Here is a 19,332-nt window from a genome sequence, read left to right as displayed (position 1 = left end):
CTGGACCTTAGAGCGTGGTGGGAGATTGTAACTGAGTGTGCAGCCCCAAACGTCTCTCCTCATTGAGCCAAATTGAACTTTGTCTCTGCATGATTCCTTTCTTCTTCTCTGTTTAATAGATGTCATCAGTGTTTGAACCTGACAAAACGTTACTTCATTTATTTAAAAAAATAATACAAAAGAAAACACATTTTTATGCATATGTAAATGTATTCTTCATTCATTTTTTTTCTATATTTTTATTTTAATATTTTCACAATGTGTTCTATTTTTGGCCAAAGTAAGACAAAGAAAACAATCTGAAGTTGTCTGAAGGGGACGGCGTGGCACGGTTGGGAGAGTGGCCGTGCCAGCAACCTGAGGGTTCCTGATTCAATCCCCACCTTCTAGCAACTTTGTCACGTCCGTTGTGTCCTAGAGCAAGACACTTCACCCTTGCTCCTGGTAGGTCGGTGTTAGGGCCTCGCATGGCAGCTCCCGCCATCAGTGTGTGAATGTCAGGTTCAAACACCGATGACATCTATTTAACAGACAAGAAGCAAGGAATTAAACAGAGACAGGATTTAATTTAGCTCATGAGGAGAAACATCTGGGCTGTACTCTTGCACAGTCTTCCACCACGCTCTGACAAGAAAGTTATACGCCTCCTCTTTTATTTGGGCTTTCCCTGATTACATAGCAACAGCTGTTTCTAAGGGGAGATGGGGTCGTAAAATAGAACCTTTATTTAACCAGATAAGAAAACCCATTGAGATCAAGATCTCTTTCACAAGGGTGACCTGGCCAAGAGGTCAACAGCACATGTCACAGAGCAGTTCCAAAAATAATACATTAAGACATACATTTTAAAATACATAAGAGAACTGTAAAACAACAGAGATTTACATCTTTAAAAACACAGGCACTGTGCAAACGTCTCTCGCTGTTTGTCCCTCAGGACAGAACGGAAGGCTCCAAATGGAAGTAGTTCTGTAAGTTTCAGTTTCGTCTGCTATGCATTCCATGCCATAGGGGCAGCAATGCCAAAAGCTCTTTTGCCAAATTCAGTCCGTACATGAGGAACAGTTAAAACATACAAATTGTTAGAACGTAATGCGTAAGAGCTGCTTTTTCTTTGCTGTTGCACTCTGTCACAAAACAGTTCAAAGAAAAGATGCCTGGAGCTTGCGTCAGGTCCTGCTTCCTCTCCGCTTTGTAGATCTCGGGTCAAGACAAGATCTTCCTGTGGATCACAATAGATCAAAGAAACCGACACCTTCATGTCGCTTCCCATCCTACACAGTGGAGTTTTACAAGCCTTTTTGCTTGGTAAGTTCAAAGACAGCTTTTGTCTCCTCGCCGGGAACCCATGGGAACAGAACGTTTTGTGATAACTTGTGGAAATACTCAAATAATTTCGAGTACCTTGAAGGTAGAAAAGCGCTATAAAAGTATAACCCATAAATCTTTATTTTTTAGATTTAATGCCATGATTTTAAAGGCCTACTGAAACCCACTACTACCGACCACGCAGTCTGATAGTTTATATATCAATGATGAAATCTTAACATTGCAACACATGCCAATACGGCCGGGTTAACTTGTAAAGTGCAATTTTAAATTTACCGCTAAACTTCAGGTTGAAAACATCTATGTATGATGACGTATGCGCGTGACGTCAATAGTTAAACGGAAGTATTTGGACACCATTGAATCCAATACAAAAAAGCTCTGTTTTCATCTCAAAATTCCACAGTATTCTGGACATCTGTGTTGGTGAATCTTTTGCAATTTGTTTAATGAACAATGAAGACTGCAAAGAAGAAAGTTGTAGGTGGGATCGGTGTATTAGTGGCTGGCTGCAGCAACACAACCAGGAGGACTTTGACTTGGATAGCAGACGCGCTATCCGACGCTAGCCGCCGACCGTACGGCTGATCGGGTGAAGTCCTTTGTCCTTCCGTCGATCGCTGGAACGCAGGTGAGCACGGGTGTTGATGAGCAGATGAGGGCTGGCTGGCGTAGGTGGAGCGCTAATGTTTTTAGCATAGCTCTGTCGAGGTCTCGTTGCTAAGTTAGCTTCAATGGCGTCGTTAGCAACAGCATTGTTAAGCTTCGCCAAGCTGGAAAGCATTAACCGTGTAGTTACAGGTCCATGGTTTAATAGTATTGTTGATTTTCTGTCTATCCTTCCAGTCAGGGGTTTACTTCTTTTGTTTCTATCTGCATTTAAGCACGATGCTATCACGTTAGCTCCGTAGCTAAAGTGCTTCGCCGATGTATTGTCGTGGAGATAAAAGTCACTGTGAATGTCCATTTCGCGTTTTCGACTCTCCTTTTCAAGAGGATATAGTATCCGAGGTGGTTTAAAATACAAATCCGTGATCCACAGTAGAAAAAGGAGAGAGTGTGGAATCCAATAAGCCAGCTTGTACCTAAGTTACGGTCTGAGCGAAAAAAGATGCGTCCTGCACTGCACTCTAGTCCTTCACTCTCACGTTCCTCATCCACGAATCTTTCATCCTGGCTCAAATTAATGGGGTAATCGTCGCTTTCTCGGTCCGAATCGCTTTCGCTGCTGGTGTAAACAATGGGGAAATGTGAGGAGCCTTTCAACCTGTGACGTCACGCTACTTCCGGTACAGGCAAGGCTTTTTTTTAATCAGCAACCAAAAGTTGCGAACTTTATCGTCGATGTTCTCTACTAAATCCTTTCAGCAAAAATATGGAAATGATCAAGTATGACACATAGAATGGATCTGCTATCCCCGTTTAAATAAAAAAAATTCATCTCAGTAGGCTTTTAATAGTCCGACCCACGTATGCACAGATTTTCCTCCATGTGGCCCCTGAGCTAAAATGAGTGACACCCCTGCACTACAACAACAGAACCACTCTAGTCTTTTTCTGAATTTGTCCAAAAATGTTTATCTCCCTGCAGCACATAGTGCCGTGAGGATGCCAGGTGGGATACATTGTGGTTATGTTACACTCTGCATGACTATTGTTCTTGTTCTTGAGTCGTATCCAAGTAGATTTGACCATCATGAGGGAGTATTGATGACACAGAAGCAAGCTTAGAAGGGTCAAATTGAGATGTTCAGCACTTAGACGATGAATGATAATAATAATAATTAAAGCTGCAAGCAGCGTTGGACGGGTCCGCATTTTGGCAGGTGCTAGTCCTCGGTGTCCCAATACTTTTGTCCAGTGGTAGTCCTGAGTGAGACCTACATAGAGGTTTTTGTTTCGTGTCTCTACGATATTCGTACTGGGAGTTAGAGGAAGTTGTGTCTGTGTTTTTTTCCTAGGTGCTGCGGCACAGTGGTTCTTTTCTTTGAAGGCTCGTAAAATCAAAACCGTAGCACTTATTAAAACGCTTTCGCCAACTTTTAATCAGAAGAGTTCAATCACTCTCCTGTAGTAGTTTGAAGCCAAAACGACAAACGCGCTCAGAGGAGATAATGTTTGATGTTTGGTGACCGCTTTTTAAAAAAAAATTGTTTTGAAGTGGGGATATCAAACTTCCTGTTGATTTTTGCTGAAAAATTTCAATCTAGGAAATGTAGGTCTAAGTAAGACCTACGTAGAGGTTTTTGTTTCATGTCTCTAAAACGTTCCTACCGGAAGTTACAAGCAGTTTTGTCTGTGTTTTCCTCTGAGGAGCAGTTTTGTCTCTGTTTTATTCAAAAATTGCGCAAAAGAGCAATTTTGAGTTTTGGGGTTCGGTTTTTTTTTTAGATCGCAATTTCTACCAGACCCAATGTGTGTAAAAAATTTTGGTGAGTTTTGAAGTATTTTAAGGGGGTCAAATTACAGCTCAAAGAGGCAAAAACGAGTGTTTTTAGTCATTTTTTGTGTTGAAGGGGAAATTGCCAACTTCCTGTTGGTTTTTGCCCAAGGATAGGAAATTATGAATTGTAGGTCTAAGTGAGACCTACATACAGGTTTTCGTTTCATGTCTCTACAACCTTCCTAGTGGGAGTTACAGGCAGTTTGTTTTTGCTTTTTTCCTAGGGGGCGCTAGAGCGCAATTTTGATTTTTGGGGTTTGGTTTTTTTACTAAAGTGTGCTGTCCCAGTTTTTCTACGTGTGTATAAAATTTGGTGAGTTTTGAAGCATGTTAAGGGGGGCAAAATAGTGCGCAAAGCTGCGGAATAATAATCAACCTTACAATTTCAATAGGTTCCTTTGTACCTGTACAAAGGACTCCCTGTGGGAGTCCTTTGTACAGGGTACATGCGAACCCTAATAATATTGATGATGAAAGGGCAACAACCCCCAGGAGTGTAGTGAGAGTGTTCAGTGCAGGCAACTTGAAGTTGTGTGGCGGCACTGAAGTTGAGCGCGGTGTATTTTTGTGCCGGATTAGTGCGGCATGTTGATCTTATAAGGCGAGACATAGAATGTGTGCCTCTCCAGTGACCAGCGTCTGCAGCCATGCACTGACATCCGCTGTGGGACAATAACAACCCGGCCGGTGCCAACAGTACTGACCGTGTACTGACCGTGTTCTCCTGCGGGTCACTGGACCGGTGCTGAAGGAATGTTTTAGGCGGGTCAAACCTTTGCAACCCTCCAGTGGTCAAGGAGCCGGATCTGACTTTTTAGGCGGACTTGATTGGTTGTCAACAATGTTATCTCTCACTTTTCACCTCGCCGTCCTGATAGGTAAGAACACCGTGCATTGTGGGAAATCATGTTTTGCACATTTTTAATAATGAGAACTGTAGGAGACGCTGCCAGGATTTTGTTACCTGACTCGTGCTGCTATTTTTGTCCTGTAGCTTGATTTTTATTGGCACGTTCTGAAAATGTAGCGATTTATTTATAATACGATATTTTATTAGAAACACTAATAACTCCAGTGCATCCTGAAAGTGAATGGGTTATACTTGTATATCGCTTTTTCTACCTTTTAAGGAACTCAAAGCGCTTTGACACTATTTCCACATTCACCCATTCACACACACATTCACACACTGATGGCAGGAGCTGCCATGCAAGGCGCTAACCAGGACCCATCAGGAGCAAGGGTGAAGTGTCTTGCTCAAGGACACAACGGACGTGATGACTCGGATGGTAGAAGGTGGGGATTGAACCAGGAACCCTCAGGTTGCTGGCACGGCCACTCTCCCAACCCGCGCCACGCCGTATCCAGTGCATCACTTTTTTTCCACATTTTATTATGTCACAGCCTTATTCCAAAATGGAATACATTTGGTTTTGTCCTCAAAATTCTACACACAATACCCCATAGTAACCATTTGAAGTGTTTTTTTGGTTTTTTTTAAGCACATGTATTAAAACTAACAAAATCACATACCCATAAATATTCACAGCCTTTGCTCAATATTTTGTTGATGCACCTTTTTGGCAGCAATTTCAACCTCACGTTTTTTTTTCATATGATGCCAAAAACTTGGCACACCTATCTTTTGGGCAGTTTCGCCCATTCCTCTTTGCAGCATTTCTCAAACTCCGTCACTTTGATGGGAAGCGGTGGTTTTCCTCCAGGATGTCTCTGCACATTGCTGCATTCATCTTAGTCTGGTCAGGGAGGTGACCAAGACCATGGTCACTTAGTCAGAGCTACAGCTACAGCTGTGGAGATAAGAGAACCTTGCAGAAGGACAACCATGTCTGCAGCAGACCACCACAGGAAGTCCTTCATACCGACAGCCATCAGACTGTATAATGCATATGTTCCTTTTGACTGACATGTACTGTAAATGTATAATGTATTTATATTATTCACAATTGAATAATGCTGTATAATAGACTGCATTTATGTTATTTACATGTGAATAATGCTGTATAATAAACTGTATGTATATTATTCACATGTGAATAATGCTGTAAAATAGACTGTATTCATATTATTCACATGTGAATAATGCTGTATAATAGACTGTATTTATGTTATGTACATGTGAATAATGCTGTATAATAGACTGTATTTATATTATTCACATGTAAATAATGCTGTATAATAGACTGTATTTACAGGTATCTTATTCACATGTGAATAATGCTGTATAATAGACTGTATTTATATTATTCACATGTGAATAATGCTGTATAATAGACTGTATTTATGTCATTCACATGTGAATAATGCTGTATAATAGACTGTATTTATACTATTCACATGTGAATAATGCTGTATAATAGACTGTATTTATATTATTCACGTGTGCATAATACTGTATAATAGACTATATTTATATTATTCACATGTGAATAATGCTGTATAATAGATTGTATTTATATTATTCACATGTGAATAATTCCGTATAATAGACTGTATTTATGTTATTCGCATGTGAATAATGCTGTATAATAGACTGTTTTTATGTTATTCACATGTGAATAATGCTGTATAATAGACAGTATTTATATTATTCACATGTGAATAATGTTGTATAATAGACTGTATTTATATTATTCACATGTGAATAATGCTGTATAATAGACTGTATTTATATTATTCACATGTGAATAATGCTGTATAATAGACTGTATTTATATTATTCACATGTAAAAAATACCTAAGTGTTTATTGTTTATTGTGAGCGAACTGTGGTGCTGAATTTCCCACAGGGATCAATAAAGTACTTTCTAATCAATTCAATCAGACCTGTATGGTATAGTAACCAGATGGAGGCCATTTCTTAGTAAAAAGTTTGCCAAAATGAACCTGAAAGACTCGGAACATAAGAAAAAAAATTCTCTACTCTGATGAGACAAAGATTGAACTCGTTGGCGTGAATGCCAGGCATCACGTTTGAAAGAAACCAGGCACCGCTCATCACCAGGCCAATACCATCCCTACAGTGAAGCATATTGGTGCCAGCATCATGATGTGGGGTTGTTTTTTAGGCTCTAATGCAGAATCTTTTTTTTTTTTTTTTAAGCCTTTTCACATTGTCATATGGGGTATTGTGTGTAGAATTTTGAGGACAAAAATGAATTTATTTCATTTTGGAATAAGAAAAAAAGGAAAAAGTGACGCACTGAATACTTTCCGGATGCACTGTAATTGGTTTGTCACCTACAGTATAACCCAATAACTAAGATGTCAATGTTGAGCATATTTATATTGCAGCATCTTTAATGTACAACATGTATCATGTTCCCTTTCTTATTGCTTGAAAACCCAGCTTATTTTACCTTGCGTGACACACACACGATGTATAGGCATCGTCTATTTTCATCACATTCCTCAGGCAACACAATCACTTTACGACACAATTGCAAAGGCGGAGGACACAGTTAAAAATGGCTACTGCTAATCCCTCACTCATATGTGCTCTCTTTGGTCCATAAAGCTGCCGCCTGGGCTTCCAGCGATGAGACCCGCCTGGTCAAAACCCTCTTCACTGGCTACAATAAGGTGGTGCGGCCCGTCAATCACTTCAGCGACCCGGTGGTGGTCACCGTTGGCCTGCAGCTCATCCAGCTGATCAGCGTGGTGAGCTCTTCCTTCCAGAAAGTATCTGGCAGGGTGTCATCCTCTCAGCTGCTGTCCCATTATGTCTTCACAGGATGAAGTCAACCAGATTGTCAACAGCAACGTGCGCCTGAAGCAGGTCGGAGAACTTGATATCATACTTTATTATTTTTTTTATTTTTTATTTTTTTGGGGTTGAAAAATCATACATAGCTTGACACCCTGTGGGTGTGGTTTACATATGCAAATTTACTTTATTGGCCTATGGGGAACAAAGGGCTGGACAAAAATAATTAGCTGCCATTATGATGTGCAGTGATGTTTTTTAATGACTGTAAGTCTTCAACTATACTAAGTCTTTCAATGCTTGGAATCGGCATCATATACTAGTTACTACTAATTAGTTACTATGGTCATCTAATTAGTTACTATGGTCATATAATTCATTACTATAGTCATCTAATTAGCTACTATGGTCATATAATTAATTACTATGGTCATCTAATTAGTTACTATGGTCATGTAATTAGTTACTATGGTCATCTAATTAGTTAATATGGTCATGTAATTAGTTACTATGGTCATCTAATTAGTTACTATGTTCATCTTATTAGTTACTATGGTCATCTAATTAGTTACTGTGGTCATCTAATTAGTTACTATGGTCATCTAATTAGTTAATGTGGTCAACTAATAAGTTGCTCTGGTCATCTAATTAGTTACTGTGGTCATCTAATTTAGTTACTATGGTCATCTAATTAGTTACTGTGGTCATTTAATTAGTTACTATGGTCATCTAATTGGTTACTATGGTCATCTAATAAGTTGCTCTGGTCATCTAATTAGTTACTGTGGTCATCTAATTTAGTTACTATGGTCATCTAATTAGTTACTGTGGTCATTTAATTAGTTACTATGGTCATCTAATTTAGTTACTGTGGTCATCTAATTAGTTACTGTGGTAATCTAATTACTTACTATGGTCATCTAATTAGTTACTATGATCATCTACTAGTTAATATGGTTATATACAAGTTACTATGGTCATCTAATTATGTTACTATGGTCATCTGATAGTTACTATGGTCATCTAAGTTAGTTACTTTGGTCATGTAATTAAGTTACTATGGTCATCTTTAATATACTAGTTACTATGGCCATCTAATTAGTTACTATGGTTATCTACTAGCTACTATGGTCATCTAATTTAGTTACTATGGTCATCTACTAGTTACTATGGTCATCTAATTAAGTTACTATGGTCATCTACTAGTTACTATGGTCATCTAATTAAGTTACTATGGTCATCTACTAGTTGCTATGGTCATCTAATTTAGTTACTATGGTCATCTAATTTAGGTACTATGGTCATCTACTAGTTACTATGGTCATCTAATTAGGTTAATATGGTCATCTACTAGTTACTATGGTCATCTATAATATACAAATTACTATGGTCATCTAATTTAATTACTATGGTAATCTAATTAGTTACTATGGTCATCTAATGAGTTACTATGATAATGTAAGTCACAGCAGTTCAGACGAGGCACCAAGCAGTGTGGGTGGGGAGCGTTTCCACAGAGTGTTTTCAGAGCCTGAAATGTGGGTGTCAGGGACAGACGTGGAAGGAGATTTTTACAACAAAGTTCTAAAGCTTAGTGATATATCACATTGTAGGTGGGTTTTCACATTCATATTTCGCTGTGTTTGTCGCATTTTTGTTGCATTTCGCTTGATTGTAAAATATGGAGAGGGGGTGTGACCAACGTTCCCTCTAAGGTGCACGCCTGTGCAATTGCGCACTGCTCAAGCGTCCTCTGCGCACGGCAAATCTATGCCACGCACAAAATCAAATTAAAAAATAAATGCATATCAATTTTCGACACACGGACACGACAGAAAAAACACTTTTCGTCATCCTTGTTCAAATATTGTAACGTCTGTCGAGACGCTTTGAGGACATGAATTCCATCGATCACTTTACTGAGCAAAACTCTTTATTGTCGGCCATAAACACATCACCAAAACATTAGTAAAAAAATTATATCTAGCAAACTGGTCATTTTCTGCGGTACAAACCAGACCAAAAGCAACTTTGTTATATCAACAGCAGCCGCTCGCTCTTTCTCACTTGCGCCAACACATGCACATATGGCACTTAGCCAGTGATGCGTTTACAGCCACACAAAAAGTCGGACAACTCCAACACCACACATAAAGTGTCATTCCAGGTCGTTACACTATGATTTACCAATCAAATGTGTGCTTATTCTAGTGTCATTTATTAGGAATTTTAATTTATAAATATTAATCATGAAATGCTGTTAGTATATTAAATAAATACTAATAAAAATATATTTTTTACAAACAGGAAGTTGCAGGAATGTACACATGATCCCCTGCTTACATCTCATTGTGCAACATGTGAAAGTTTTAATGGGAACTAAATGCAATGTCTGAAAGGGGTAAAAATTATTTCCAAAGCAGGACCTCCACCCAGACAAACAATACAAGTACACAGTTCATGAAAAACAATATTTGTTGTTATTGTCATTGTAAGTGGGCCTAAACACTTATATTAGAAATGGAAATGACTGCTGTCATTTGATTATAATAATAAGAGAATGTTGTCTGTCTATCTGTGTTGGCCCTGCGATGAGGTGGGGACTTGTCCAGGGTGTACCCCGCCTTCCGCCCGAATGCAGTTGAGATAGGCTCCAGCGACCCCGAAAGGGACAAGCGGTAGAAATGGATGGATGGATGGAGATGTAACTTGTTATTTAGTCAGGTTTGGGACAGGTGTGCTGCTGGTGTAGCCACAGTGTGCACGTCTGATGTTGCTCACATGGGCTCCACTCAATGCTCAGGGAGTTTTTGCGTTTGCTCACACACATGAAAAATTAGAGGGAACATTGGGTGTGACGTTCATGTGTTGTCAATATTCAGTGTTTTATCCTTCATAGTTAATATTGTAAATCCCACATTCTTTATTTTCATGTACATTCTGGGTGTCTCATTCAGTAAAACAATTTAAAATTCCATTCCGTTTTTTAAGGCGGTCTGTCATAACGTTTTTAGCTTTCAGACATTGTGAGGTTTTGTATTAGTCTTCCTAAAATTAGATATACCGGCCCCCAGACACATTTTTTTTCTCTAAATTTGGCCCCCGAAGCAAATTAATTGCCCAGGCCTGATCTACGTTAAAATTGTATGAAAGTTCTGAAGCCTTATTATGAAAGACAAATAACTGATGTTACTTGTTACTTGTTGCTATTACTATTTGTGTGTACAGTACTCTTGTTTTCCTGGGTTCGATGCCCAGGCTCGCGGTCTTTCTGTGTGGAGTTTGCATGTTCTCCCCGTGACTGCGTGGGTTCCCTCCGAGTACTCCAGCTTCCTCCCACCTCCAAAGACATGCACCTGGAGATAGGTTGATTGGCAACACTAAATTGGCCCTAGTGTGTGAATGTTGTCTGGGTTGGCCCTGTGATGAGGTGGCGACTTGTCCAGGGTGTAGCCCGCCTTCCGCCCGAGTGCAACTGGGATAGGCTCCAGCACCCCCGCGAGTCGCGACCCCGAGAAGGACAAGCGGTAGAAAATGGATGGATGGATGGATTATTTTTTAGATTAAACATTTTCATAATAAGAGCATAACTACTTCCTAATGACAGTTTTTAACAAAATTAGAGCCCTCTAGACATGAAACAACACCCCCATAATCTCCTTTACACAAAATGTGGGACTGGATGTGGTATGAGGCTGAGCCAATCAGTGGCCACGATACTGAACAGCACGCTCTGATTGGTTTGTTCTCATGTAGTGGCTGATACTACTGTAGTTTTGATATTTTCAGTTGAATTAGCCATTTCATGCTTGAAAATGCTTCATTTAGGACCAAAACATTTGTAAAATATGTTAATAAAAATATATTAAAAATCCAAGAAATATCTGCGAAATGTTCACATTTTAATATTTGAAGGATGATGCGGTGAGGTACAACTGACCTTTTACTGTTGCACTTTAAATTAAATGTATCCCTCAAATTATATTTCCCATCTCTAACTCAGGAAATAATGTTTATATATTTGGGGGTTGCAGATTATGTAATTTTAATTGTCACCAAATCCATAACTTTTATGATTTTATAAAAAGTACTTTTGTGTTTTACCCATACCAGCATTGTTTATTGTTAGTTTATAAAACATGGGAAAAAAGAAAAATGTATTTTAACATGATGAAGAAATGTACTTTGTGCCATTGGCGTTGTTAGGCCTATTTTAGGGGCGCTCAAGCCCCCCTAAAATAATCTTAAGCCCCCCTAAATAATTTGGTGTTATATATATATATATATTTTTTTTTTACAAATACATGCCGACATATTCATTATAAAGTGGCCCGGATATGAGTTTAAATAAATAATCATATAACCTGTTATTATTCACTCAGTTTCCCCTCACTTCATAGCATAAGGTAGAGAGCCCCTTTAGTGCGTCGGTATCCAATCCATTCCACTTGTTCATATAGAAAATGCCCACATCACTCAAATTCCAGTCCGCATTTTCTCTGCAACCTTGCTTGCGGTCCTGCAGGTGTACGAAGCACATTATCTTCCTTTACAATGAGTGAAGCTGCAAGAAACCTTGTGTGTGCAATTGTAAATAATTTAGTTTTTAAGTTTTGTGTTTCTTGTAGAATCTATATAAAGTAATATACATTAGCCTATTGTTAAAATAATGAAAAAAACATCATTAAATATATTTGTTTTATTGTATTGTTACATTAATAGCTGTTGTATTATTATAGGATGGCTTGTTAAACATTTCATAGGATTTTCAGAGGGAGGAAAAACCAAGACATTTAATATAAAATGTAAAATGAATAAATACATAAAAAGAAAAAGAAAAAAATGGTTAAAAGCCATCGTCCCGGGGACCATTTCATTTCGTCCCGTACATTTTTTAAAAATAATAATAATAACAATGAATAATTTCTAAGTCTTTGTTAGCCGTTTGTGAAGTTGTGTGCTCGTGCGTAACGTTCGCTCGCATCCTGTGCATCTCCTGGGGGCTAAGCCCCCCATGTCCTTAAAAGCTAGTGATGCCCCTGCTTTGTGCACCCTTAAGATTGACTGATACACACTTACTCCTCGGTCCAAAAGGGATCCACTCATAAAAGTTAGAAATAAAGGATGTTTTTCTTTTACTTTCAACGCATGAAATTTTAACAAATTATAAATCTATCTATTGATATAATTTTTAAAAAAAAATACATATAAATATTACATTTAATAGCCTTTTTGTATGCACATTTCTAAAAATAAGTTGCAGAGTGGAATATCTGAGGTTGGTAATTAGAGCCTTGAATAATAATTCATTCATTCAATAATTCATGACCAAATTGATTTTGATACAGTAGACAAAACATTTTATTTTTACAGTGCCTACTGAACTAGGATGAGAGAGAAAGCAGGCAGTACTTGGTTGAGTTTATCGAGTTAACACAAGTTTTTTATGCAAATCTTCCATTTAATATATATGGCTGCTGAAGATCATTTCCATTGCATTTCAGCTGTTTAATGGCAGTGAAACTCATTTACTCTCATCAAAGCTCCGACAATAATGATCAGGGTTTTCTGGCGCCATCTGGTGGTTACTGGGCACAATTACACTAAAATATTTTCTTGTTTTTCGATAAGCAAGAATGACATTTATTTGGTTTTCATGGAAAAAACATTGTAATATACAAGGAATACAGTTGTAATGGGAGTTATTAGGGTTGTTAATAGAAAATGTGTATACTTTTATATCCTGTTAAACAATTTTGCAATCGAAAACACAATGCAATTTTTAAAAAATGTGGGGAAAGTCCCTGGAGAAATTTCAGACCGCTAATCTTCAAGCTGAACAATCACGTGACATAAGGAACACATGTATTGCCTGTTTTGGGCCCTAAGGGTGTACAATAAAAGTGAAAGATTTTTTTTTCTTCCTTTTTATTGTTTAGCTCCTGTGTAAAGTTGTTTGTTTTCCCAGCAATGGAATGACGTGAACTTGCAGTGGAACCCTGAGGACTATGGCGGCATCAGAAAGATCAGAATTCCCTCCACTGACATTTGGCGCCCAGACCTGGTGCTCTACAACAAGTATGCTTGCTTTTCATTCTCTCCATGTCCCCGTTTAAGTCTCATTTTTCCTGCAGATCGAGTGCCTGAAAACGAGCAAAACACATATCAACCCTATCTTCACGCGTTCCCATGCATGTGTGAAAGCTCAGATTTCATCATGCTAGAAATAGCCTGTGTAGAAGAGACACCCCACACCTATGTATGAGGGGCCGTTAGGGACATTATTCAGAATAACCTCTTACATACACTACTGAAATGCTCTCACATAAACAACTGAAATGTTTTTCTCTCACACACACACACTCACACACTACTGAAACACTCTTGTACACACTAGTGAAGCACTCTTATACACACTACTGACATCTTTTTCTCACACACACTACTGAAACACTCTTATACACACTACTGAAATGCTCTCACATAAACAACTGAAATATTTTTCTCACACACACTACTGTAACACTCTCATACACACTACTGAAATGCTCTCACATAAACAACGGACATATTTTTCTCTCACACACACACTATTGAAACACTCTTATACACACACTACTGAAATGCTCTCACATAAACAACTGAAATCTTTTTCTCACACACACACACTACTGAAACACTCTTATACACACTACTGAAACACTCTTATACACACTACTGAAATGCTCTCACATAAACCACTGAAATCTTTTTCTCACACACACACACTACTGAAACACTCTTATACACACTACTGAAATGCTCTTATACACACTACTGAAATGCTCTCACATAAACAACTGAAATCTTTTAAGTCATTTTTCCTGCAGATCGAGTGCCTGAAAATGAGCTAAACACATGTCAACCCTATTTTCACGCGTTCCCATGCATGTGTGAAAGCTCAGATTTCACCATGCTAGAAATAGACTGTGCAGAAGAGACACCCCACACCCCTCCTCCCCCTTCAAACACACACAAATACCTGGTATGTCACGTCTGACATCCGGCAATGTTTTACCCTGGCAACGACACGACGGTTGTTCCTCCCTCAGGCGCATGGTGTCATCTAGCAATCACCTTAAAACATGTGCGTTTATTGTTTATTGCTTATTGAGGATCCCCATTAGCCGACGCACAAAAGGCAGGCTAGTCTTCCTGGGATCCTTTTTCAAAAGTTCAAAGTAAAATAATAATAAATATAAAGATCCAGTTACAAAACATACACAAATCCAATTACAAATAAAATAAAGGAAAAGAAAAATCTGAAAGTAATAAAAATAAAATAACAGTACACAGATACAGTTACAGAACATACGCAAATCCAGTTACAATAAAAGAAAAGGAAAGAGGAAAAAAAAAAGTTCTCAAACTGATAATGTGAAAGATTAACTCTTAAGTCAACAGGTGACTTTACATGTTTCTTAAATGCTTTCTACTGGGAATAGTCCTTATGTTGAGGATAATAAAGGTTGAGTTGATTCAGCTAAAAAAAAATGGTTTGATATTAATAAGTTATCATTAAATGATAAGAAAACTAAATGTATGGCGTGGTGCAAGGACAAATTGTGAAGCAAAATTCAAATTAAATCAAATGGAAATTGATAGAGTATATGAAACTTAATTCTTGGGAATAATAGTTGATCATAAATTATGTTGGAAACCGCAGATTGAATATATGAAGGGAAAAATATCCAAATCCATTGCTATTCTTTATAAAGTAAGACACATGCTGAATAAGAAATGTCTGCATATGTTATATTATTCTTTTATTTTCCCATATTTAACATATTGTGTTGAAGTTTGGGGAAATGTTTATAAAACAAATATAGAGCCAATAATGAACTTTCAAAAAAGGGTCATTAGAATAATACACAAAGCGTGCAACTATGAACATACCAATGCATTATTTATAAGTTATAATGTGTTCAAATTTTCAGATATTGTGTTTTTAAAAGCAATGGAAATTATGTTTGGAGTAAAGAACAACAGCCTTCCAGCTTGTATTCTTAGGTTATTTAAATAATGAGGAGAAAACTATAATTTTATGGGGGATATTGATTTTTGAAATGGGTAAAGTAAGAAGGAATATACAATACATATGTATTTCAGTTTTAAAAGTTGAATGGTGGAACAAGCTCAATGATGAGTTGAAGACATGTAGTTATTTGTTAATAATAATAATAATAGATTGTATTTGTAAAAAGCACTTTACATTGAGCAAACAACCTCAAAGTGCTACAGTGTATTAAAAAATAAATTTAAAAAAAGATAATAAAAATAAAAATTAGAACAGCCTATTAGCTAGAACTAGTATGCATATATCTAAAAAAAGGCTTTTTTTTAAAAAGAAGGGTTTTTAAGCCTTTTTTAAAAGCATCAACAGTCTGTGGTGCCCTCAGGTGGTCAGGGAGAGCGTTCCACAGACTTAAGACTTTGTTAAGGTTTAAGAAAACCTTGAAAGGTGAAATACTTGAAAATGATCAAATATAGCAACAATTACTTTCATTCCATTGATTTTTTTAACGTTGATGTTGCAGGTAATGTTATTTTCAGTGAAGGTATAGGATAGGCAAATATAAGCTTTGGCTTTAGCCTATTCCTTTTTCGGTCATTCTTTTTGTTTTGTTTTTGTGTGTAAATGTGTATGATTGTTAAATATGTATAATCTGTACTCTTAAACTGGTCACACAATATGGTTGATGGTTGATTATATGACCGAAATAAACGTATTTCATATATGGAAATGAAGAGTATTCCATAGTGAAATGCCTCGGTGTACGACATTGAATGAGTGCTTGGTGGTGGTAATGCAAGTAGCAGAGTTGAAGCTCTGCTACTGTAGTGGTGAACATCAGCATTAGAACCAATCTGCTTCAAAAGAGCTGTAGGGTACATGGTATGAATAATGTTTCCAATAAATAACAATAAACTGCTGGATAATCTATGAATAACCTTCAGCCATCCAAGACAAGAATGCATACGGTCCACACTCCATCTACAAGAACAATCAAGAGGAAGTCTAGCTGCCCTATTTTCAGCTGTTTGTCATTTTGTAAACTCAACCTTGGGTGCGGAAGACCAAATAACTGAACAATAATCCAGATGACACACCACCAATGTTTGTACTACCTGTCTGCCAATTGCAGGTGTTATGTATGTATGTATGTATGTATGTGTATGCTAGCTTTGGTGCTCCTATTTTGTGTGTATCATATCGCATTTTTGTGCTTGCCACCATGTTTCAGCATTCCATGCATATACTGACCTCTGGACCCCCTGCCAAAAGCTTCTTCTTGCTTATCTGGGGGACCCTTTCACTTACCACCATCCTTAAATGGATATTCACTACTGTTGTAATCGTAATATGGTATTGTGAATTAAACTTGAAACATACATACCTAGCACATTTCCTAACAGCAGCGATACTTCTACCCATCTTAGCCAAAAATGTATCCTGCTCAGTGGCCTAGTGGTTAGAGTGCCCTGAGATGGGTAGGTTGTGAGTAGGGATGTCCGATAATATCGGACTGCCGATATTATCGGCCGATAAATGCTTTAAAATGTAACATCGGAAATTATCGGTACCGGTTTCAAAATTATCGGTATCGGTTTCAAAAACTAAAATTGATGACTTTTTAAAACGCCGCTGTGTACATGGATGTAGGGAGAAATACAGAGCGCCAATAAACCTTAAAGGCACTGCCTTTGCGTGCCGGCCCAACCACATAATATCTACGGCTTTTCACACACACAAGTGAATGCAATGCATACTTGGTCAACAGCCATACGGGTCACACTGAGGGTGACCGTATAAACAAATTTAATATTAAATATTAAATATGCGCCACACTGTGAACCCACACCAAACAACAATGACAAACACATTTCGGGAGAACCTCCGCACCGTAACACAACAGAACTAACTCTTCCGGGACGCTACAATATACACCCCCTGCTACCCCTCCACCCCCCCACCTCAACCCCGCCCACTTCAACGTCCTCATGCTTTCTCAGGGAGAGCATGTCCCAAATTCCAAGCTGCTGTTTTGAGGCATGTTAAAATAAATAATGCACTTTGTGACTTCAATAATAAATATGGCAGTGCCATGTTGGCATTTTTTTCCATAACTTGAGTTGATTTATTTTGGAAAACCTTGTTACATTGTTTAATGCATCCAGCGGGGCATCACAACAAAATTAGGCCTAATAATGTGTTAATTCCACGACTGTATATATCGGTATCGGTTGATATCGTAATCGTAATTAAGAGTTGGACAATATCGGAATATCGGATATCGGCAAAAAAGCCATTATCGGACATCTCTAGTTGTGAGTTCAAACCCCGGCCGAGTCATACCAAAGACTTTAAAAATGGGAGCCATTACCTCCCTGCTTGGCACTCAGCATCAAGGTTTGCCATCCGGGGTTGAATTGCCAAAAATCATTCATGGGCGTGGCCACCGCTGCTGCTCACTGCTCCCCTCACCTCCCAGGTGGTGATCAAGGGTGATGGGTCAAATGCAGAGAAGAATTTCGCCACACCTAGTGTGTGTGACAATCATTGGTACTTTAACTTTTTAACTTAATTTGATTGATATATTCGGACCACGGAAGTGTATTACTAAGGGTAACGCCCAAAAGCCTTACTTTATCCTCTTGTCCTGAAATCTGTAAATTATAGTATTTTTTTGCCAGACTTTGTCGTGAAGACGATACTTTTTGTTTTTAAACCGCTTAAAAGCAGTCTATTACTTCTAACCCACTGAGTAACATCTATAGGTCTGTTGACGCCTGCTGTGTGTGCTTCTGGTGCCCACAGCGCCGATGGGGACTTTGCCATCGTGCACGAGACCAAAGTGCTGCTGGAGCACACGGGACTCATCACGTGGAACCCTCCTGCCATCTTCAAGAGCTACTGCGAGATCATCGTGCTGCACTTCCCCTTCGACCTGCAGAACTGCAGCATGAAACTGGGCACCTGGACCTACGACGGGAACCTGGTCGTCGTCAATCCTGTAATTGCATTCCACATTTTCTCATTTGAAGCCCCGATAAGTACTTTTTTGAATTGTCTAAAAAGGCTGCCAAGCGGCGACCTCTGCCAGGGATGGGCGATACAGCCTATAACAGGGGTGGGCAATTAATTTTTACCGGGGGCCGCATGAGCTACCCGAGCACTGCTGGAGGGCCACATCGACAATATTTCAATTAAATTTTGCTCAATATTATTTTTGATATATACCGTAAGATAAATAATAATAATAATAATAATAATAATAATAGTAATACTTCAACATAGTGTGTGTAACAGCATTCCATGACTAATATATATAAATTAACATTAATAATAAATGACAGTAAAATAAGCACACGTATGACTGAGGAGTCATAGTGTAACTTTGTGTGGTGTTTGAGTTGTCCGACTTTTTGTGTGGCCTTAAACGCACCAGTGGTTTAGTGGTATGCGTGTTGGTGACAGATGACAAGTTGGTTTTGGCCTGGTTTGTACGGCAGAAAATGACTAGTTTTTCGAGATAGAATTGTTTTACTCATGTTTTTGGTGTGGTTATGTCCGAATAACAGTTTTGTTCAATAAAGTGATCGATATAATTCCTGGCCTCGAAGCATCTCGATAGACGTTACAATAATTGAACGGTGTTCAATTGAACGGTGTTGACGAACACCGTTAGGGCCGCTTGTTGTCACTGTCACTCAAAGTTGCATTGCAAAATTACATAGAATAAATATGTTTATTTAGTTTAGAATTCAGATGGGATTTGATTTGGTGCGCGGC

At 38.3% G+C, this 19,332-nt stretch overlaps 1 protein-coding gene and 1 long non-coding RNA gene across 2 annotated transcripts in view; one reads left to right on the top strand and one right to left on the bottom strand.

Annotated features, from left to right (window-relative positions):
- Nucleotides 1–19,332, bottom strand: part of LOC133665394 (uncharacterized) — a 707,793-nt gene that overhangs the window by 318,282 nt on the left and 370,179 nt on the right. The gene's annotated exons all lie outside the window — the stretch shown is intronic.
- LOC133664906 (acetylcholine receptor subunit alpha) overlaps nt 4,395–19,332 on the top strand; it is a 40,308-nt gene continuing 25,370 nt past the window's right edge. Inside the window, exons 1-5 of the mRNA XM_062069913.1 lie at nt 4,395–4,650; nt 7,311–7,453; nt 7,527–7,571; nt 13,468–13,577; nt 18,358–18,553. Of these exons, the coding sequence (XP_061925897.1) occupies nt 4,614–4,650; nt 7,311–7,453; nt 7,527–7,571; nt 13,468–13,577; nt 18,358–18,553 (531 nt within the window). The 5' untranslated portion in view covers nt 4,395–4,613. The remainder of the gene's footprint in view (nt 4,651–7,310; nt 7,454–7,526; nt 7,572–13,467; nt 13,578–18,357; nt 18,554–19,332) is intronic.

Source organism: Entelurus aequoreus, linkage group LG14, assembly GCF_033978785.1.
Source record: "Entelurus aequoreus isolate RoL-2023_Sb linkage group LG14, RoL_Eaeq_v1.1, whole genome shotgun sequence".
NCBI lineage: Eukaryota > Metazoa > Chordata > Actinopteri > Syngnathiformes > Syngnathidae > Entelurus > Entelurus aequoreus.
The sequence above is the reverse complement of the archived record's forward strand: the minus strand, read 5'-3'. Positions and strand labels throughout refer to the sequence as shown.